The sequence below is a fragment of the Bos indicus genome, chromosome 4 (assembly GCF_029378745.1).
Source record: "Bos indicus isolate NIAB-ARS_2022 breed Sahiwal x Tharparkar chromosome 4, NIAB-ARS_B.indTharparkar_mat_pri_1.0, whole genome shotgun sequence".
Classification (NCBI taxonomy): Eukaryota; Metazoa; Chordata; class Mammalia; order Artiodactyla; family Bovidae; genus Bos; species Bos indicus.
Window position 1 is genome coordinate 48,712,286 of NC_091763.1, and position 23,819 is coordinate 48,736,104.

At 36.0% G+C, this 23,819-nt stretch overlaps 1 protein-coding gene across 4 annotated transcripts in view; it reads right to left on the reverse strand.

Moving 5' to 3' along the window:
- Window positions 1–23,819, reverse strand: part of COG5 (component of oligomeric golgi complex 5) — a 281,625-nt gene that overhangs the window by 94,137 nt on the left and 163,669 nt on the right. For all 4 annotated transcript variants that reach the window (XM_070787248.1, XM_070787249.1, XM_070787250.1 and 1 more), the window contains one exon: window positions 6,242–6,323. In XM_070787248.1, coding sequence (XP_070643349.1) covers window positions 6,242–6,323 — 82 coding nt within the window. The remainder of the gene's footprint in view (window positions 1–6,241; window positions 6,324–23,819) is intronic.

A 23,819-nucleotide genomic window follows, 5' to 3' on the forward strand; every position in this document is an offset into this window, starting at 1 on the left:
TTCCTTTTTAAAAAAGTAAATTCACTGTCAAACCCATAGATATATCTTATTATATCAAGTAGAAATTCTTTTTACTAAGCATGAACATTTATAGTCAGAAAGAACATGTTCCTAACTAGGAAATTTTTCCTTTAGGTATTTTCTGCCAAAATCTTACTTATACAATCTGTTACATTGTATATAATATTCAACTCTGCAGATGGTTGCATTTTCTTAATATTGCCTGTCTATAATTTTCACAATTACTACATTACATTTCACGGACTGTTTGTGCTATATAAATAGACTCCAGCTCTCTCTTTAGTCTTGAAACTAAGCAAGCACAGGCCTTGTAGGCCTGCAAGGTGCAGCCCAACAGCTTCTTAGGTGTTTCTCACTTTATTTTAATTTTGTAATATTTTCCTGAAATTTTTATTTTAAAAAAGCTTTTTTAAACTTATTTTGTGTTATGTTAGTTGCTCAGTTGAGTCCGACTCTTTGCAACCCAGGGACTGTACTCTAACAGGCTCCTCTGTCCATGGGATTTCCCAGGCAAGAATACTGGAGTGGGTAGCCATTCCCTTCTCCAGGGGATCTTCCCAACCCACGGATAAATCGAACCTGGGTCTCCTGCACTGCAGATAGATTCTTTACCCTCTGAGCCACTAAGAGTTCTCCCAAAGGAAGTTATTACAGTAAAAATGTTAATAGAAGCAACCAACTACTCCGAATGTAAATATTAATGGGGGTTTCTGCCTAAAAATATCATATTTCCTCTCATACACAAGTCAGATAGGTTCCATAGGATAAGAAGTGAAACATATCCACTGGATTTGGTAATTAAGAGGTAGGTCATTGCTTGCTTCATTGAGAGCAATTTCAGTAGAATTCAGGAGTTCACCATTCTTACATGGATGGAATAAAATGAAGACAAAAAAATGTAAACTACTCTTTTGAGAAGTTAGAATAAAAGAGATTAGACAGTAACTAAAAAGAAACTCTATAGCTTTAATTAGATTAGAGCAACTGAAATAGGTTGATATCAAAGGGGGAAAAGATCAAAAGAGAAGTGGAAATGCAAAATCAAAAAAAAAAGAATAATGTTGCTGAGAGGAAGGGGTAAACAAAGGATCAGGTATCCATCAGTAAATGGGTGGCTATGAAGAAAAAAGTTATCTTACTCTTCAAGGCCCACAGGGAGGAAATCAGGCTTTTCTTTGGATGGCAGTTACAGACTTCTGAGTTTCTTAATGACATTAATCGTCCTGCTGACCCAGGAGAAAAGGTTAGTTACTCAAAATGAGCAGATGGGAAAAAGGAGGGCATGTGGAAAGAGCCAAGGGTTTGTAATGGTTACAGAAATAAGAAAGCAGATAACCAAAGGTAAGCAGATGATGGTACCATTAAGTGCACACACACACACACACATACCCTACATAATATTGAGCTGGCAAAAAAGGTTCGTTTGGGTTTTTCCATAACTTCTTAAGAAAAACCCGAATGAACTTTCCGGCCAACTCAGGATTTTGAAATGCACTTATAAAAACTGTTTTTAAAGCTAGATGAGAGACTTCTGCTTCTGGTAAGATGTGGTAACATGAACAAGAATTACTCTCCTCTCTGAAATAACCAAAAAACAAACAAGGTGAAATATATGATATAATGATTTTTAAAACACTGAACACAATGTGATCCTTGAGAAGCAGGAAACAAATGAGTGGACTCTGTGATTGCCGGCAGCTGTTTCCAGGCTATAGCACAGGAAAGAGGAAGCAATCTTTCTCCCTCTATGGTCCTCAAGACCAGGAAGACAAGGAGAATTCACAAGACAACATGCCAGAGAGAGCTGCACAAAAAGAGAACTGCAAAGATCTGCAAATGATTCACCCTGAGTATTCAGCAAAACACTAATCAGTATATGTGGGAGAAAACTTCCAGAGTTTGGGGGGTAAAAACAAGCATAAGGATTAAAGAGAATATACCTGTTCCTCATGCAAGACTGGGAAAAGTGCCTGTTTCTTAAAGCCAAACTAAAAAGCCAAAACTATTTGGTAGAGTATACAAGTCTAGCCTCAGCAGTGGGAAATAATTAGCTCCAAAGTAAACACTGCTCAGGTTTTGCCAATAAATCTAAAAAGCAAGACTCAAAGGGATCAAAATTATTTTTCAGCAACTTGACAGTATCGAAGAGTAAGAATATTGACTGGAAGACAAAAGTATCTAGTACCAAACAAGATAAATCCATGTCTGATACTCAATCACAAATTATTAGATATACAAAAAAGTAGAGAAAATATCAGTGATGAGAAGAAAATTCAATCAACCAGACCCAGAAATGACACAGGACTGAATTACAGACAAGGGCATTTCCATTCCAGTCCCACTCCCTAGAGCTGAAAATGAGCAGAACCATGTGGGGCTCCAACACACAGAAGCCTTTGGGTCCCCCATTCTGTGTTTGTAGGGAGTAGACTCTTGCTTCCCTGACCTTTCCTGAGTTCCAGAGGGCAGATTTGAACAGTGGCTAATCAGGGAAGGGAGAAGATGCAGAGACAAAGGAGGAGCTTTCAAGAAACAAACATACAGATTTGAAGCATGGTCTGCTTTAAGGGATACATGTAACAGTATCTTTGAACTCTTCTGCAGAACTAAAACTCCCCCAAAATAGAAGATGAACAACTTGATGAAGCATTCTTCATTGCAGAAAGGGCACAATTTGATAACCTCAGGAACCTCAGCTTAGGACTTCCCTAGTGGTCCAGTGGTTAGGAATCCACCTGCCAATGCTGGGGACATGTGTTTGATTCCTGGTCGGGGAAGATTCCACATGTCACAGGACAGCTAAACACGCCCACCACACCTAAAGAGTAGCCCCTTCGTGTAACAGTGAAGACCCAGTGCAACCAGAAAATAAACAACAACAACAAAAGAACCATATCTTATGGGGAGACCACCTGAGACCACCAGATTAAAGGAATCCAGGCCCTGCACATACCCTGACCCTTATCAGCAGCCCTGCTCTTGAACCACTGCTATAAAACTCCCCACCAAATCCCTCCAGGTTGGGACACAAAGTTTTTCAGGGTATGAGCCCACTGTGTTGCCCTGTGTCTGACAAAGTAATAATGTTATTCTTTTCTACTTCACCCAAAATTCTGTCTCTGAGATTTGATTCAGTACGAGTGTACAGAGGCTGAGTTTTCGGCATCAGAATTATACTCTCTTAGTATTTGTGTGATTTTTGAGATGAAGCTTACCTTATACAGTTTCTACTAAAAATGTGATAAGTAAACCAATCATAAACAATACTGGAAGATGTAATGATTAAAGGTTTGAAATTTTTCAATAATGCTAAGGCTATTTCTTTGGTACACTCCTTCCATATTGAGAGAAAAAACATTATAAATGAAATTTAAATTTACTCATTAAACAAAGAAAGTAAAATACAGTCTACAACAACTCCAACGTTTCTGTAAAGGCTTTAAAGTGATAAGGTACATTTTCAGTGAATGCTTGAAAGCAGAAATACTGTAACAGCCATAAATGAGCTTTTACATTAGCCTTCTTTTATTCTGAAAACCAAGATTTTAATGAATTTTGTAATTATTCTTAATATTTTGTAGGTAAATTTACATCTTTGTGTTTCCATACTGGTATGTAAGTATTAATAAATGTATTTCTTTAAACATAATTGGCTTACAGTGTGAAAGTATTAAAGAAAATTTCATGATGATAACTGGTTTCATGAAAAACTATTAGTTTCATGCATGGAGTAAGAAACTAGAATAACCAAAATTACTAAGTAAATAAATCAAGATAATTTCTAGTAACTGAAAATCATACGTTATTTATACAAACATGGATGTGCATTAAAAAAATGAAACAAAGCAGAGCCAAAAACAGTCTTACACATATATAACCACATGACTTTCAACTAAAGTGCCAGGACAGTCAACAGGCAAAGCATAACATCTCAGATCCACATGCAAAGAAATAAACCTTGACCATGATCTCACACCATACACAAAAATTAACTCCAAAGGAATCCAGTAAAACTTCTACAATAAAATATAGGAGGAAATACTTACAGCCTTAGGTTAGACAAAGATTTCTTAGGTCAAACAATCCTCCAAAAGTTATAAAAGAAAAATTGATAAGTTATACTGGTTCAAAAATAAAACTTGTCATTTGGAAGATACCATTAAGAAAATGAAAAGGCAAACACAGACAGATGTGTCTGCAAAACAAACATCTGAGAAAGGACTTTGAACCCAGATATATAAAATTATCTTAAGACTTAATAATTAGAAGACAGTGAAAGTGAAAGTGTTAGTCACAGTCGTGTCCAACTCATTGTGACCCCACGGACTGTAGCCCGCCAGGTTACTCTCTCCAAAGAACTCTCCAGGCAAGAATACTGGAGTGGGTTGCCATTTCCTCCTCCAAGGGATCTTTCCAACCCAGGGATCGAACCTGGGTCTCCTAAACTGCAGGCAGATTCTTTATCACTGTGCTACAAGGGAAGCGTGAAGAAGAGGACAAGCAATAAGCTAAAAAATTAAATAAAGCTAAAAAGTCAATATTCTTTATAAATACTTGATTAATAAAGATATACAGATGGAAAATAAATGTGAAAATATGGTTATCACTGGTCTTTAAGCCAGTGGAAGTTAAAGCCACAATGAAAATCTACTAAACACAAGAATGGCTAAAAGTAAAATAACAATATCATGGATTGATAAAAAGGTAGAGGAATTATCATACATTGTTGATGTGGATGAAAAATCATACATTCATCTTAGGAAGCAGTTCAGCAGTTATTTAAAGGTAACATATACGTATCAAATGATCAGGAAATTCCACTCAAGTATTTACCCAAGAGAATGAAGACATATGTCTACAAAAGATTTGTGTGTAAATGATTACAGCAGCTTTACTCATAACAACATCAAACTTTAATACCCCAGTTATCCTCCAACTGAGGAATAGACAAATAGCATATATCTATACAATGAAAGTTTAGTCAGAAGTAAAAACAGACTACTGGAACATGCAACAACATGAATAAATCTTAAAATAACTATACATTGCTATAAAAGTTCTCATACTGCATGATTCCAGTTTTATAAAAATCTATGAAAAGCTAACTTATACTGACAGAAAACTTACCATTAGCTGCCAGGAGCCAAGAGGCAGAAATAAGAAACTGACTATAAGTATATGAAGGACATTTGGGGGTGATGGAAATGTTCTGTCTTGTAATGGCAATTTTAACGATGTAAACACTTGTTAAAAACTCATAGAATCCTCTGCTCAAAGTTGGTAAATACATGTAAATTACATATTAAAAAAGATGACCAAACAGATATATAAAGCAGAGAAAAGCACAGTATTCTCAGAGTAGAGTGATTTGTAGAAGAAAATGGAGAGAATCAGTCCTAAATAAATCCTCTGCATAAGTTCTGTCTAGCCACACAGGAATGAAGACCTCTGTGGTCACTACCTTGCTGCACAGTTCTTGACAAATAGAAGCAGGGAAGCAGGTACTGTGGTTTGTTCACCCAGGACTGCCAGGGACTAAATAATGCTTACATATACTAGTACTTTCAATAAATGTTTTTGAATAAAAATTTAACTACATAGAAACTCTCAAAATTCTTTTAAAAAGCCTCCATATATTTAATGCTCTTACATTCAGTGATTAGACAAAAACACTTCCATGATATTAGCTAGTTTGTATATTTCACTGTTTAGAACAACCCTGTGCCGTTATTCCATGACAAAAACAAACAGAGAGAAAATTTTTAGATGATATTTGGTTAAGCAACTTTTAACTCATGATGCAGGCATTTCATCTGTTCATTCATCAAATCATCATTTTTACAAAAAGGAAAAAGCCATAAGGTCTCTGTGTCTTAATATCTCTTAGTTAGGAACTAAAATATTCTAATTAAAATACTCTACAAGCATTAATAAAATTCTTCAACATCAAACATCCTTTTACACAGAAAAAAAATCAGAGTTCCCCTGACTAAATTATGGAGAATTAACTTATTCTTCTGAAGAATTTCATTTCATATCCTAAGTATTTTAAAAGTGTAGAAAGAACTTATTGCTTATATAACTGAATATACAGGTAACATAAGAAATGACAATTACCCAGGAGTTTCTGAAAGATATGTTATATAAACCAATAGATCAAAACTTCTTGAAGTAACTGAAAAACTTTGAAATCAATTTGCAAAATAAATACTATACTTACAATTTGTTGCTGTCTGAAATTGAGAAGAAAGTGCTTGAGTAACTGAATTCCAAAATGTATATAAAATTTCAGCCTGTCCATCCTGTGGCCCAAAAAAAGGGGGGTATATTATTTTTTTTTAATGATAATGGATAAGATATAGCATTGACAATGTATTAAAAATATATTTAAGTCAAAATTCCTAAGACATCTATCAAACAATGAAATTATTAAATAACAAAGTAGAAATATATAGATGATTCAAATCACGTCTCATGTTCAGATAATCAGTCACCATCCTTCTCTGCTACTGACTAGCTGTGTGAGCTTGAGCAAGTTGCTAAATCACTGTATGACTATGGTAACAGTACCTACACTGCAGAATTATTAAGAGGATTTCTAAAGTTTATAAAAGTGAACTCTTGGGACAGTTCTTAACATGTCGTAAACCCTCAGTGAATGTTAGTTATTACTATAACAATTACCATCATCATTTTATATACAAAAGGCAATTTGTGTGACCATAAGAAAATGAAGAACAAGCATACTTAGATTAACATTGACCAGCAGGATATAATTCACCAACTACAAAAGAGAACTGCCTGAAGAATAGATACAATTTTTTGTTTTCTTTTTTAAGTCACAGAAATTACTATTTGGAATAAGAAAAGGCAACCCACTCCAGTATTCTTGTTGGGAAAATTTCATGGACAGAGGAGCCTGGCAGGTTACAGTCCATGGGGTCACAAAGAGTAGGATACAACTGAGTACAAATTACTATTACTCAGCTTAGCAGGATACTATCATTCAACTATTAATACATATTTTACAAAGTAATTACTACAAGAAAGGATAAACATTAGTTTAAGTATTATTTGTTAAAATAAGAAAGTATTTTAGTACTGTTAAAACAAAATGGAACTTCTGGAAAATTTACCAAGTCCTTTAAGGTACTTCTACTTGCGTGGTATATAATATCAAATTGCTGGTATTCTATTTTTGAAGTACAAGAATGCCAATTTCACATGGTTCACTTTAATCACATAAATATGTATAATGTTCAAATATGACTACTCTCATAAAAAAGAATAATTAAGAAATTCATTAATTCTATTTTACTTTTGCAATTGCAAAAATGAAATTCTACTTATCAAGGTTATAAAGAAAATGAACTATGAAAAATACTGATTTCTCACTTCTATATCTACACACATATCTATTTTTCTCATTATTTGTTTCTTTAGTAAGTCTTTTGTTTTGATTTCAAATGGGTATTGTGTACCACAAAAAGAGGCAAATCAAATAATTGCCAGTTTCTTACTCAGGGATCAGAAAGTAGATTTAGATCACCAATATTTTATGCAATATGTATATTGTATATGTGCAAGCTCAGTTGCTCAGTGGTGTCCGACTCTGCAACCCTATGGACTGCAGTCTGCCAGGTTCCTCTTGTTCCAGGCAAGAATACTGGAATAGGTTGCCATTTCCTCCTGCAGGGGATCTTCTGGACCCAGAGATCAAACCTGCATCTCCTATGTCTCCTGCATTGGTAAGCAGATACACTGTATATCATACAGCTTAAAGTGGATGTTTTTCCAACAAGGACCTATAATAGCACAAGGAATTATATTCAATATCTTGTAATAACTGCTAATGCAAAAGAATCTGGAGAAGCATATATATCTACTATATATAAAACTATAACTCAATCACTTTGGTGTACTGTAACTAATGCAACATTGTAACTCCTTAAACTTTAGTTAAATAAACTGACTTTTTCATCAAATTAAAGAATCATTATATCATATTAACAAAATGAAGGACAAAACCACATGATCATCTCAACTGATACACAAATAGCATTAGACAAAGTTCAACACAATTTCATGATAAAACCACTCAACAAGCTAGGAAATTATCACAATATAATAAAGGCCATATATAACAAGTCCACAGGTAACATCATAATGGTAAAAATCTGAAAGCGAAGATGCAGAACACTGGATGACTATATATATATATACACACACACACATATATACACATGCATATATATATATGCTTCTACACACACACACACTTAAATAAGAAAATGGGTCAATCTTGCTTAAGCATACAAATACAAAACTTTCAGGTATAAGAGTAAATTGACTTTGGTATTTGAATTATCTACCTAAACAAGTTGGATTTATGTCAGCAATGTAAGTATCATTAAATATTAGGAACTGTATTAATGCAATAGCCCAATGTTTGCAATAAGGAAATCTACAGAAGCATGTAGCTGAGTGAATAAAAGGCAATTAATACAGTCCATTTAAATTAGCAAAATACTTAATACCCAGTTCTCATTTTTAAAAAAAATTCATAGAAAACAAAGCATAAAATGATTCCTATCCTTTTAAAATTATGGTTAAAAAACACAAAATTTACCATCTTAGCCACAGTAGTGTTAACTCCATGTACCTTGTGCAACAGATCCCTGCAATTTTTCCATCTTGCAAAACTGAAACTCTATAACTAATGAACTACTCCCATTTTCTTTCTCCCCCAGCCCTTGCAAACTACCTATCTACTTTCCAAGAAGGTAACTATACAAAATACGTGTGTTTTTGTGGTAAGACTGTTTCATTTAGCATGATGTAAAGATTCAACCATCTTTACCATCTTAAGACTAAATAATATTCCATTGTATCTATGTACACATGTATTTCTGTGCCTTAAACATATTTTCTTTTTTTGTTAAGCAACATTTTTTAAAAATTTATTTGTTTTAATCGGAGGCTAATTACTTTACAATATTGTAGTGGTTTTTGCCATACATTCACATGAATCCGCCACAGGTGTACATGTGTTCACCATCCTGAACCCCCCACTCCCACCTCCCTCACCATCCTATCCCTTACGGTCATCTCACTGCATCAACCCTGAGCACCCTGTCTCATGTATTGAACCTGGACTGGCAATCTATTTCACATATGATAATATACATGTTTTAATGCTATTCTCTCAAATCATCCCACCCTTGCCTTCTCCCACAGAGTCCAAAAGACTGGTCTATACATCTATGTCTCTTTTGCTGACTTGCATATAGGGTCATTGTTACATTCTTTCTAAATTTCATACGTATGTGTTCAGTTGGAGAAGGCAGTGGCACCCCACTCCAGTACTCTTGCCTGGAAAATCCCATGGATGGAGGAGCCTGGTGGGCTGCAGTCCATGGGGTCGCTGAGGGTCGGACACGACTGAGCGACTTCACTTTCACTTTTCACTTTGATGCATTGGAGAAGGAAATGGCAACCCACTCCAGTGTTCTTGCCTGGAGAATCCCAGGGACGGGGGAGCCTGTTGGGCTGCCGTCTGTGGGGTCGCACAGAGTCGGACACGACTGAAGTGACTTAGCATAGCATGTGTTCAGTTCAGTTCAGTTCAGTGGCTCAGTCTGTCCGACTCTTTGTGACCCCTTGAATTGCAGCACGTCAGGCCTGCCTGTCCATCATCAACTCCTGGAGTTCACTCAAACTCATGTCCATCAAGTCAGTGATGCGATCCAGCCATCTCATCCTCTGTCGTGCCCTTCTCCTCATGCCTCCAATCCCTCCCAGCAACAGGGTCTTTTCCAATAAGTCAACTCTTCGCATGAGGTGGCCAAAGTATTGGAGTTTCAGCTTTAGCATCAGTTCTTCCAATGAACACCCAGGACTGATCTCCTTTAGAATGGACCGGTTGGATCTCCTTGCAGTCCAAGGGACTCTCAAGAGTCTTCTCCAACACCACAGTTCAAAGGAATCAATTTTTCAGTGCTCAGCTTTCTTTAAAGTCCAACTCTCACATCCATACATGACCACTGGAAAAACCATAGCCTTGACTAGATGGACCTTTGTTGGAAAAGTAATGTCTGCTTTTTAATATGCTGTCTAGCTTAGTCGTAACTTTCCTTCCAAGGAGTAAGCGTCTTTTAATTTCATGGCTACAGTCACCATTGCAGTGATTCTGCAGCTCAGAAAAATAAAGTTAGCCACTTTTTCCCCATCTATTTGCCACGAAGTGATAGGACCAGATGCCATGATCTTAGTTTTCTGAATGCTGAGATTTAAGCCAACTTTTTCACTCTCCTCTTTCACTTTCATCAAGAGGCTCTTTAGTTCTTCTTTGCTTTCCGCCATAAGGGTGGTGTCATCTGCATATCTGAGGTTATTGATATGTCTCCTGGCAATCTTGATTCCAGCTTGTGCTTCCTCCAGCCCAGCATTTCTCATGATGTACTCTGCATAGAAGTTAAATAAGCAGGGTGACAATATACAGCCTTGACATACTCCTTTTCCTATTTGGAACCAGTCTGTTGTTCCATGTCCAGTTCTAACTGTTGCTTCCTGACCTCCATACAGGTTTCTCAAGAGGCAGCTCAGGCGGTCTCGTATTCCCATCTCTTTCAAAATGTTCCACAGTTTATTGTGATCCATACAGTCAAAGGCTTTGGCATAGTCAATAAAGTAGAAATGCATGTTTTTCTGGAATTCTTCCTTTTTCGAAGATCCAGTGGATGTTGGCAATTTGATCTCTGGTTCCTCTGCTTTTTCTAAATCCAGCTTGAACATCTGGAAGTTCACAGTGCACGTACTGCTGAAGCCTGGCTTGGAGAATTTTGAGCATTACTTTACTAGCGTGTGAGATGAGTGCAATTGTGTGGTAGTCTGAGCATTCTTTGGCATTGCCTTTCTTTGGGATTGGAATGAAAACTGACCTTTTCCAGTCCTGTGGCCACTGCTGAGTTTTCCAGATTTGCTGGCATATTGAGTACAGCACTTTCACAGCATCATCTTTTAGGATCTGAAATAGTTTAACTGGAATTCCATCAGCTCCACTAACTTTGTTCATAGTGATGCTTCCTAAGGCCCACTTGACTTCACATTCCAGGATGTCTGGCTCTAGGTGAGCGACCACACCATTGTGATTATCTGGGTCATGAAGCTCTTTTTTGTACAGTTCTTGTGTGTATTCTTGCCACCTCTTCTTAATATCTTCTGCTTCTGTTAGGTCCCTACCATTTATGTCCTCTATTGAGCCCATCTTTGCATGAAATGTTCTCCTGGTATCTCTAATTTTCTTGATTTCATATGGCAGTTCTATTTCCAGTTTTTTAAGGAATCTCCACACTGTTCTCCATAGTGGCTGTACTAGTTTGCATTCCCACCAACAGTGTAAGAGGGTTCCCTTTATCCACACCCTCTCCAGCATTTATTGTTTGTAGACCTTTGGATAGCAGCCATTCTGACCGGGTGAGATGGTACCTCATTGTGGTTTTGATTTGCATTTCTCTGATAAAGAGTGATATTGAGCATCTTTTCATGTGTTTGTTAGCCATCTGTATGTCTTCTTTGGAGAAATGTCTGTTTAGTTCTTTGGCCCATTTTCTTGATTGGGTCGTTTATTTTTCTGGAATTGAGCTGCAGGAGCTGCTTGTATATTTTGGAGATTAATTCTTTGTCAGTTGCTTCGTTTGCTATTTTCTCCCATTCTGAAGGCTGTCTTTTCACCTTGCTTATAGTTTCCTTCGTTGTGCAAAGGTTTTAAGTTTAATTAGGTCCCATTTGCTTATTTTTGCTTTTATTTCCACTACTCTGGGAGGTAGGTCATAGAGGATCCTGCTATGATTTACGTCAGAGAGTGTTTTTCCTGTGTTTTCCTCTAGGAGTTTTATAGTTTCTGGTCTTATGTTTAGATCTTTAATCCATTTTGAGTTTATTTTTGTGTATGGTGTTAGAAAGTATTCTGGTTTCATCTTTTGCAAGTGGTTGACTAGTTTTCCCAGCACAACTTGTTAAAGAGATTGTCTTTTCTCCACTGTATATTCTTGCCTCCTTTGTCAAAGATAAGGTGTCCATAGGTGCATGGATTTATCTCTGGGCTTTCTGTTTTGTTCCATTGATCTATATTTCTGTCTTTGTGCCAGTACCATACTGTCTTGATGGCTGTAACTTTGTAGTATAGCCTGAAGTCAGGCAGGTTGATTCCTCCAGGTCCATTCTTCTTTCTCAGGATTGCCTGGTTATTCGAGATTTTTTGTATTTCCATACAAATTGTGAAATTATTTGTTCTAGTTCTGTGAAAAATACCGTTGGTAGCTTGATAGGGATTGCATTGAATCTATAGATTACTTTGGGTAGTATACTCATTTTCACTATATTGATTCTTCTGATCCATGAACATGGTATATTTTTCCATCTATTTGTGTCATCTTTGATTTCTTTCATCAGTGTTCTTTAGTTTTTTATATATAGGTCTTTTGTCTCTTTAGGTCAGACAGTTCAATTGCTTCTATCTCTTGGCTATTATGAATAATGCTGCAATGAACACAGCGGGGCAAATCTCTCTTTAAGATCTTGTTTACAGTTCTTTTGGATCTCTATCTCCAGAAGTGAGATTGCTGGATTATACATTAATTCTATTTTTACTTCTTTTGAGAAAACTCTATACTGTTTTTCTTAGCAGCTGCACCATTTTACACTCCTAATAACAATGTACTGATTTCTACACATCCTCACCAACACTTGTTTTCTGTTTTGAAAAGTCATGCTAATCAGTGCATGTGATATCTCATTATGATTTTGATTTGTACTTCCTGATGATTAGTGGTGCTGATGATCTTTTAATTTGCTTGTTGGTCATTTCCATGTCTTCTTTGAAGAAATGTCTATTTGTATGTCTATTCAAGTCCATCACACATTTTTTTTAGTTGAGTTACTTGGTTTCTTGTTACTGTTGTTGAGTTGTAGGAGTTCTTTATATATTATGAACATAAACCCCTTATCAAATATATAACTTGCAAATATTTTCTCTCATTCTGTGGGTTGCCTTTTCATTCTATTGTTTCCTTTGTCACAAAGAAGTTTCAAAGTTTGATGTACTCCTATTTTTGCTTTTCTCACCTGTGATTTTGGTGTTATATTCATGAAATCACTGCCAAGTACAATATTATGAAGATTTCCCCTGTTTTCTACTATGAGTTTTAAAATTTTAGTTCTTACATTTAGGGTTTTATTTTTTTTATTTTTTTTTTTATTTTATTTTATTTTTAAACTTTACATAATTATATTAGTTTTGCCAAATATCAAAATGAATCCGCCACAGGTATACACATTTTGAATTCATTTTTTAATACAGTAGGGTTTTAACTCATTTTGAATTGATGTTTTAATACAGTTTAAGGTAAGGGTCTAATTTCTTTATTTTGCACAGGAACATCCAATTTTCCAGCATCATTTCTAGAAGAGACTAGTAATACAAAGTTTGTGTGACCCTCTTTATTCTACATACCACTATTTGTCTTTTTTTAATCTGAAATTAATACTGTCACTATTGCTTTCATTTGAGAAATGTTTATCAATCCATTTATTTTATTCTTTCAAGTTGTTTGTTTTTTGATGTGACTCTTATAAATCTATTTTCTTTTTAAACATTGTTTTGTCTTTTAATAAGGAAACTACAAACCAAATATGTTTAACTAACAGGTTGTTTTAGCTTTTATCATCTCATTGTGTTTCCTTTGTTTTCTGTATTTGGTCTGTGGATTATTTTTGTTTGCTTTTATCTTCTCTAGAGGCTTTTTATTTATTCATTTTGGATGTGTCATTATTTATTCCTACAACTGACCATAAATTCCTTTCAGTCAAATCATCTCTGAAATTCTACAGAATTACTGAAATAGATTCCTAGAAATAACAGGAAATCTTCAAGGCTCTTTTATAATTTCCAAAGTAAACAAGAAAATTCTAAGACATAGACATGCCATTTTAAAAGAAAACATAGGGTCCCGGATAATCTGGCTACTTCTTCCTTTTTAGTGACAAGTCACTTAAAACTTCAAAGCCAGAAAGTATGTACTTTTAACTTATTCAGAGAACTCAAAGTGTCCATGCTCTAGAATATATGTGAACCTTGGCCAAGAAATTAATGTTTTCTGAATATCCATTATGTAACAGGCATTGCTGAATGCTATCTCACTTAAATCTTACAACAACCACTAGAGTATAAGGCCCACAGTAGTAGAGGCCTTATTTTGTCTTTTTCACCACTCTAATTACAACACTGAGACTGTGACCTAGACATAAAGGCACATAATATTTATTTTGAGAATAAGTGGATGACATTTTTATGTCCCTTTTCAGAGTAAAACAAAGATCAAAGAGAAAACGTGACTTGCTTAGAATCACACAGAAAGTGGTAGAGCTGGGATTTGATCTAAAGTGTGTTTGGTTGAAAGTATTGTGTGTGCTAAGTCGGTTCAGCCATGTCCGATTCTGTGCAACCCCATGGGCTGCAGCCCGCCAGAATCCTCTATCCATGGGATTCTCCAACCAAGAACACTGGAGTGGGTTGCCATGCCCTCCTCCAGGGAATCTTCCTGACCCAGGGATCAAACTCACATCTCTCATGTCTCCTGCATTGGCAGGTGGGTTCTTTACCACTAGTGCCACCTGGGAAGCCCCTATCAAAGTATTAGTCCCCTTTAACTTAACTTACAAAACCTTATATGGTATGATTGTGAGAGTCAATTCCTAGGTAGGTTGATAAGAAATCCAGGGGTCCCCAAGGGGAGAGGGGTCTGGAATTCTCAGGGAAGAGGAAAGGACAAACTTTCTTTTCCCTCTACTTTCCTTAGCCTTAGTCACATAAAACGTTTTTATCTTTAAGCCTGGAACTGCTGCTGCTGCTGCTGCTAAGTCGCTTCAATAGTGTCCGACTCTGTGCGACCCCATAGATGGCAGCCCAATGGCTCCCCCGTCCCTGGGATTCTCCAGGCAAGAACACTGGAGTGGGTTGCCATTTGATGATTACACAACTAACAACTCGGTTTGGACTCTGTACTAAGGATTATATAGCAGTCTATCCTGCTTGAGGACAGTTTCTCCTTCCTGAGGGCCTTCTGGCTAATCCTGTTATCTTGAAATGTGGATTGTGGGAGTGTGTCTCTTTGCAACCTCCGGACATTCTTTTGACTCACTGTAATAACTAACTGGAGAGTGTATAACTCCATTGCTAACACTAGTAAGGGGGTACTCTTTCTGCCCCCTTCTGATGTCTATGTCAGAAGCTTTCTCTATCCCTTTTATACGTTAATAAAACTCTATTGCACAAAAGCTCTGAGCGATCAAGCCTTGTCTCTGGCCCTGGATTGAATTCTTCTATTCCAGAGGCCCAGAATCCGGGCGTCTTTTCGTGGGTCAGCAACAACCTTTCAATTGTCCCAGTCTATTTCTCTTGTTACACCCCACCGAGATCAAAGATTCAACCACACTCCAATTCTTTCAGGTTCTTAAAGGTTCTTTTGTAGTTTCTCCCAGTTATTAGCCTTTAAACTAGAACCTTCATCAGTCAATTTAGGTATCATTTCTCTTGGTTCCCCTATGCTTGGTGTGCTCTATTAAATACATCTATTGCACCCCATATTCCCCAACATAATTACATTTTCCCATTTAAATAAAGGAACAGAGCAGTGGTCAAGAAGAGGGAGCCTGAAAGTAGAGTATTAAAGTTCAAATCCAGACTCTACCACCTCTACTGATAGAACCTGTGGGGCATCTGAGTGAAGATGATCTAGGACATGGAAAAGATACAACTCTCTTGCTTAAGAATAAAATCTAAGCCAGAGAAAGAAATTTAGGTGATATCATCATGTGGAGGTGGTAGAAACTATTAGAATGTGTGAACTTTTCTACAGATTGCATATGGCATAAGAAAAGGATAGGACCCAGGGGAACAACACTACCTAAAGGTTGGGAAATAAATAATTTAGAGTGGAGAAAAAGAAGTGGGTAGAGCTTGGGCACAAGTTAGTGACTGATGAAACCGAATGATGGATACATAGGGAGTCACGGCCCTATATTTTGGTTCTATTTTAGCTTTTGTTTGAAATGTTACTAATAAAATGTTTTTAAAAGAAGGGGAGGTAGAGGTAGAGGAACTGATGAAGGATTCTGAAAAGATGCAGTATTTGTGAAAGGGGAAAGCAGAAGTCATTACTACCTCAAAGGAACAAAGTAGAGTGAGCACAAGGATTTGATAGTTGGGGCATTATAATTCTTTTAGTAAGAACTGTTTCAGTGGAGCAGAAGCTTGATTTCAATGGTTTGGAACAAAACAAGTAAGAAATAGAGATACCAAGTAGTTTATGGAAATCTTGGCACGAAGGGAAGAAATGCTTACAGAGAGGTACAGGACCAAGGATTTTGCTCTGGTTTTGGGTTTAGACGGTAGGTCCTCAGGAGGAAGTAAGTGGGAAAGGTGGATATTGAAGAAAGCAGAGCATGCCCCAGACACGGATAAAATGTAGAACGCAAACAAAAGTAGAGGGACAAGTCTGAGAAAAGAGAAGATACAACCAACAACCTAATACAATTCAAAGAAGATGATACAATCTTTGATACAGAAAGGGAAGGCAAGGAACAATTCAGGGAGATTTTTTTAAGACAGTAAACTATAGTCCTAGGGTCGCAAAGAGTCAGACACGATTGAAGCAACTTAGGACAGACGGACGGATGAACTAGATGAGACAAGGTGAGAGGGAACCAAGTGTAATTAAGTTATAATTAAAGGACACGAGGAAGTTAAAGGTTTGGCAACAAGTCTGTGCCAGAGATCTCTGCGGAGAGATCACATTGTAAGAAAGCCTGAAGACTCGATTAAAAAAACCAAACAGATATGAATTTTATATTAGCTCTTAATCATCTTCTGGATGAAAGCAGAGGGAGTCTAGGGAAGCAAATATAAAGCAAAGAAAAAAGTTATCTTTACTGGAAAAGAGTCTTCAGGGAACAACATTTTGCTCTGATTACAATAAAGGAAGGTATAGAAATTCAGTAGGGACTTTAAGATGAACACCAAAAAGCAAAATGAGAACACCTATGCAACCAAAAGAATTCTACTTCAAATCAAAATGTTGGCTTTTATATGCATATTGTTCTAAAATAAGAGAATATTTATGGTACAAGCTACTTGTTGTTTTAAGATATGGGGGCTTAGATAAGGTGGCAGTGGGAAAAGTAAAAAGTAGACAGATTTCAGTTAACTTCTGATGAGTGAACAGATAGGACTTGTTAAAATGTATGAAACTGTAGAGCTAAATAGAAAAAACATACACAAAATGTTAACATAAGTCATTTCTAGGTGACAGGCTTAAACACAATGCTTCCTTTATTCTTTTATTCTTTTTTGGAGGAGTAATTAAGATAATTAACTTAATTCTAAAGGCAAGAATAAATTCTTGATGTAAAAAATTCAGTACTGAATTACACATGGCAAAAACTAAAAGTTCCTCTTCAAATTCAAATCCCTTATCCCACACTTTTCCCCAAGAGATCATCAAGTCAAAGGGTTTTAAAGTTATAGGAGCTAAAAATAAAATGAAGGGTTTTAAAACCCTTTCCACATAGTTCACTGTAGTGTTTCTCAACCTTTCTTTTCATTATTTCCCCTCCAAAATGAAAACTAATTAACTATACCTATGTCATCTAGTCAAGGCTATGGTTTTTCCAGTGTTCATGTACGGATGTGAGAGTTGGACTGTGAAGAAAGCTGAGCGCCAAAGAATTGATGCTTTTGAACTATGGTGTTGGAGAAGACTCTTGAGAGTCCCTTGGACTGCAAGGAGATCCAACCAGTCCATTCTAAAGGAGATCAGTCCTGGGTGTTCATTGGTAGGAATGATGCTAAAGCTGAAACTCCAATACTTTGGCCACCTCATGTGAAGAGCTGACTCATTGGAAAAGACTCTGATGCTGGGAGGGATTGGGGGCAGGAGGAGAAGGGGACGACAGAGGATGAGATGGCTGGATGGCATCACTGACTCGATGGATGTGAGTTTGAGTAAACTACAGGAGTTGGTGATGGACAGGGAGGCTTGGTGTGCTGCAATTCATGGGGTCGCAAAGAGTCAGACACGACTGAGCAACTGAACTGAAGTGAACTGAATATATATTATACTAAAAAAAACTATACAATGTAACTGAATTTAATTTAAATTTAACTTAGTCTTTCCCTAATGACAGATACTAAATACTAAGGAATAAGACTTGGTGCAGCAGAACTGAACTCTGGAGGGCACTCAAAACCATTGTAATATATGACTGTTTCTGTTTATCCTTCTTCCCAAAAAACAGAACTATTTCTTCCTTTTGGGGTCAATATTGCCCTTGTTGAGAATGCATGGTGGACCGGTGTTTTAAATAGACTGTCAGTCAAATTAGATTTAGTATGAACCGTATTCTCCTTCAAACTTTTCCCTTGGCTTCCTTTTTCATATTCCATTTGACTTCATTCTCTTGAGGTACTCCCTGTGGCATCCTCTGTTACAATGTTTCCTAAACTTAGTGAACATAAATATTTTTTAATACACATTCTAATATATGTTTACTTATTTGTTTAAAATTATATATTTGTTGCTGTTGTTTAGTCGCCACATCATGTCCAATTCTTTGTGACCCCATGCACTATAGCCCACCAGGCTCCTTTGTTCATGGGATTTCCCAGCCAAGAATACTGGAGTGGGTTGACATTTCCTTCTCCAAAATTATAAATAAATACTACTATATTAATAAAATATGTGCAATATAAAATGTACAAAAAATATAGTTTAAAGGATGAAACTTAAAAAAAAGGATGGGTAGAAATTAGAACTGTCTTTTTCCATGTAAAACTGTATACACCCTTTAGAAAAAGCAGAGCTCTATATAAATTTTATACGTTGCATTTTCAAGGTACATTTCTTTTCTCTCCATAGCCAATTCTACCTATTACTATGGCTTTGACCACCATCTATGAGGTTCAGTTCAGTTCAATCACTCAGTCATGTCCGACTCTTCGTGAACTCATGGACTGCAGCACACCAGGCTTCCCTGTCCATCACCAACTCCCAGAGCTTACTCAAACTGATGTGATGTCATCCAACCACCTCATCCTCTGTCATCTGCTTCTCCTGCCTTCAATCTTTCCCAGCATCAGGGTCTTTCCCAATAAGTCACTTCTTCGCATCAGGTGGCCAAAGCATTGGAGTTTCAGCTTCAACATCAGTCCTTCCAATGAATATTTAGGACTGATTTCCTTTAGGATGGACTGGTTGGATCTCCTTGAAGTCCAAGGGACTCTAAAGAGTTTTCTTAAACACTACAGTTCAAATGCATCAATTCTTCAGCATTCAGCTTTCTTTATAGCCTAACTCTCACATCCATACATGAATGACTACTGGAAAAAACCATAGCTTTGACTGGATGGACCTTTGTTGGCAAAGTAATGTCTTTGCTTTTTAATATGCTGTCTAGGTTGGTCTAGGCTGGTCTAGGTTTTCTTCCAAGGAGGAAGCGTCTTTTAATTTCATGGCTGCAGTCACCATTTGCAGTGATTTTGGAGCCCAAAAAATAAAGTCTGCCACTATTTCCATTGTTTCTCCATCTATTTGCCATGAAGTGATGGGACCAGATGCCATGATCTTAGCTTTCTGAATGCTGAGTTTTAAGCCCACATTTCAATCTCCTCTTTCACTCTCATCAAGAGGCTCTTTAGTTCTTCACTTTGTGCCATATGGGTGGTGTCATCTGTGTATCTGAGGTTATTGATATTTTTCCCGGCAATCTTGATTACAACTTGTGCTTCAGCCAGTCCACCATTTCTCATGATGTACTCTGCATATAAGTTAAATAAGCAGGGACATCTCCAAAATTTATGTTTCCAGTGGATGCCTCTTCTGAGCTCCAGACTCATATATTAAATTGCCTAACTGAAACTTCCTTTGAATGTGCCATGAGCACCTGAATACCGAACATATCTTCCTTATTTAATGTGCTTCTCAGTTTATGGTCTCAAGTGAAATTTACTACTATCCACCAGAACTCTTGTCAAAACTGAATATACAATATCAGCCTTGACACCTCCTTCTCTATCTCACCACTTCTAATCTGTCATTAAGATGTGTTGGTGTTATCTCCTGAATAATTCTCAAATCAATGCAACTGTCTCCATTTTTACTGGCATCAATGTAAATTACTGCTATAGGCTGTTTTGTCTTGACAAAATTCATATGATGAAGTTCTAACCGAAACCAACCATACATGAAAACGTAATCATATTTGGAGATTGGGTCTTTAAAGAAGTAATTAAGTTAAAACAGAGTCATTAGGGTGTCCTTATAAGAAGAGGAAATCTGAAACACAGACACATACAGAAGGAAATGATGTAAAGACACGGGGAGAAGACAGCTCTATGGACATTTGTTTACAAGTCTTTGGATATATTCTTTCATTCCTCTTGGATTAATAACTAGGGGAATATTGCTAAGTCATATAATACATGTATGTTTAACTTTTTAAGGAAAAGCCAAATTGTTTCCTAAAGTGGTTGTACCATTTTACATTTCCCTTTAGCAGTATATGAGAGTTACAGTTGCTCCATATCCTCACCAACACATGGTATGCTCAGGTCTTTCAACTTTTAGATATGTACTTAAATAACAAAGACCATTTTAACTTTTCACTTCCAAACTAGAAGTTTTTATCTCTTTTTCTTTCTCATTGCACTAGTTAAGAAAATGTTAGGCAGAAGTAGTGAGAGCACAAAGAATACTTGTCCTCCTACCTGATCATTTCTTAACGGTCACTTGTCATTTTTTTATTCCATCTTTACTTCTAAAACCTATGCAGGTATTCTGGATTCTTTATCAATTAATTCTAACATCTGAAGTCCATAGCGTCCTTCAGAAGTTCTTTAGGAGTCTAAAACCTGTTTTGCATTGTGTTTATTTTTCCTGCTGACTCTCAATCACAGATTCTAGTCTATTTATATGACTGGTGATTTTCAACTATGAGCTCATAGTTGGATGACCTTAACATGTGGAGAATTCTGACAGCTAAAACTAGAAATGCTTTCCTCTACAGAGGATCTGTACTTGCTTTTTGTGAGAGTAGGTACTGTTACCAACCCAGGAACATGTTAGCCACAGTCACAGGTCTCAAGATCTCAGGAGCTTTAATGCAAGGTTCATTCTCCCACCATGCTAGAGACCCAGAGCTTAGTAGACTGACCCCATCATTGACATGAACATTTGACTTCAGAGCAACTTCAGCATTTGCAATGACTTACAGCTCACACATCTCCACTACAGTTTCAACTACTTTATCTGCTTATGCATATCTGTATATGCATATGTCCCTCAGAGATTCTCTTATTAAAAATTAAGCTTTCTAACATCTAAAATTTGTTTTAGCAGGGAGAGGGCTCTTAAAAATAACTCATCCTCCATGGAAGCAACCTAGATTTCCATCGGCAGACAAATGGATAAGAAAGCTGTGGTACATATACACAATGGAATATTACTCAGCTATTAAAAAGAATGCATTTGAATCAGTTCTAATGAGGTGGATGAAACTGGAGCCTATTATACAGAACTAAGTAAGTCAGAAAGAAAAACACCAATACAGTATATTAACACATACATATGGAATTTAGAAAGATGGTAACGATGACCCTATATGCAAGAGAGCAAAAGAGATGCAGATGTAAAGAACAGACTTCTGGACTCTGTGGGAGAAGGCAATGGTGGAATGATTTGAGTGAATAGAATTGAAACATGTATATTATCATATGTGAAACAGATCGCCAGTCCAGGTTTGAGGCATGAGACAGGATGCTCAGGGCTGGTGCACTGGGATGACCCTAAGGGATGGGGTGGGGAGGGAGGTGGGAGGGAAAGTCAAGATGGGGAACACATGTACACCCATGGCTGATTCATGTGAATGTATGGCTAAAACCAGCAAAATATTGTAAAGTAATTAGCCCCCAATGAAAATAATTTTTTTTAAAAGTCAAAAAAATAAAATAAAATGTATTTATATTATGAAAAAATAAATAAAAAATAACTCTTCAAGCTAGTAAAGCAAAAATCTTCTAAACCTTTACAGATAAGAGTATTTATTGATAACAAATGACTTAAGACATGTAAATTGGCTTACTGCCACTTTTTTTTTTAAATCAAATTAGGATGCCATTGATAAATGAGTTAAACATTTTGCTCATTTTTCTAAAAATATTTCATATTTGGGTGTCCTAAAAATTTTGAGTCTTAAATGCTATTATCAAATCATTTAATACATTAAAAAGGGCAAAACAAAACACATTCTTTTTCATAGTTAAAATCCTTGTTAGTACTACAGCTGCTCAAAATGCTGAATACATTCCAAATATAGCCTAATGCATCCTACACACATGATTACAAGATTCTGTTCAATGATAAAAAAAAAATGCTGGCTTAGAAAATGAAGGTATCATATCTATACTGCCACATACAGCTAAACTGGCTTAATTCTGCAGATAAGAATCTGCAACCTGTTTGCTACTGTTTGGATCCTGAATAATTTGTCAATACCTTGGTACACTCACTTTCAAACAAAGTGCTACATATAATATTGACAAGTATATAGCGATACTAGAACTTTTTAACTTTAAAAGTTTTAAAAGTTTTTAAAAAGTTGCCAAAATTGAATTTTTGATGTCTAGTCAACAGTCTAGAAATCTTATTTAAACTAAGAAGATATATCCAATCAACTAACTTTTGTAAATAAAAATAATAAGAGAAAAGAAGTATTTTCCACAGTTAAACCACATAAATAATTAATATAACTGTAAGCATAAATGTCTTTTCAAATTTATAGAATGAACTGAAATTAACAGGCTAATTTTACAAGTTAACCAGAAGATTCATTAAATTAAGCAGAAGCAGAATTAGTTATCTTAATTAAGGAAAAGTTTTCATAAGGCTCTACATTAACTATATATCTTAAGATTTGTTATGCCTGATATAATTGGCCCAATTTTACTTTATACTCAACATATTTATGCCCTTTTTACACTATGATGTATTATTTATAGCATGATAAACATTTACTGCAAAATGTTCTGAACTAATAAAGCATTCACATTTGGCAATATTAACTTCAAAACTAAAAGTTTTAAAAGTAAACACATTTTTTTTTGACTAATAAAACATAAACGATTTAACAATTCTTACAAAATCTCACAGAACTGAATGAAGGAAAATCATCATTACTTTTTCTACAACTACAGAATTACCAAATGTTAGATCATAAACTCGTGATTCTGTAGTGAAATGAGACATGTAATCATGACACATTTATAGTGAATCCTTGGTATTGTCTTATTTAAGGAAGCAACATTTCTTAAATTTCTGACACTCAGCATAAATTAATATACTTGTATATCATGTTATCAGAACTGTTAAAAAAAAAACAAAACTGACCTTCTTTGCACACTAGAGTTCTTTGTTACCATGCACATGGAAAATTTCTAACCCCTAAATAATTTAACTTTTAAAGTTTAAAAAAGACTGAAATAAAAATTAGGATATCAAATTATTGAGCCAATCTCTGAATTAAGTCTACATTATCTAATTTTCCCTCAGAAAACCTCAGCTCAATGGGTAATATTATCACCCTCATTTGATATCTGACATTCTGAAACATTATAAGACCTACCCAAGGTTGCATAATCAGCAAAGGAAATCTCAGTTCTGTTTGATACTAAAGTCCAAGGACCCAGT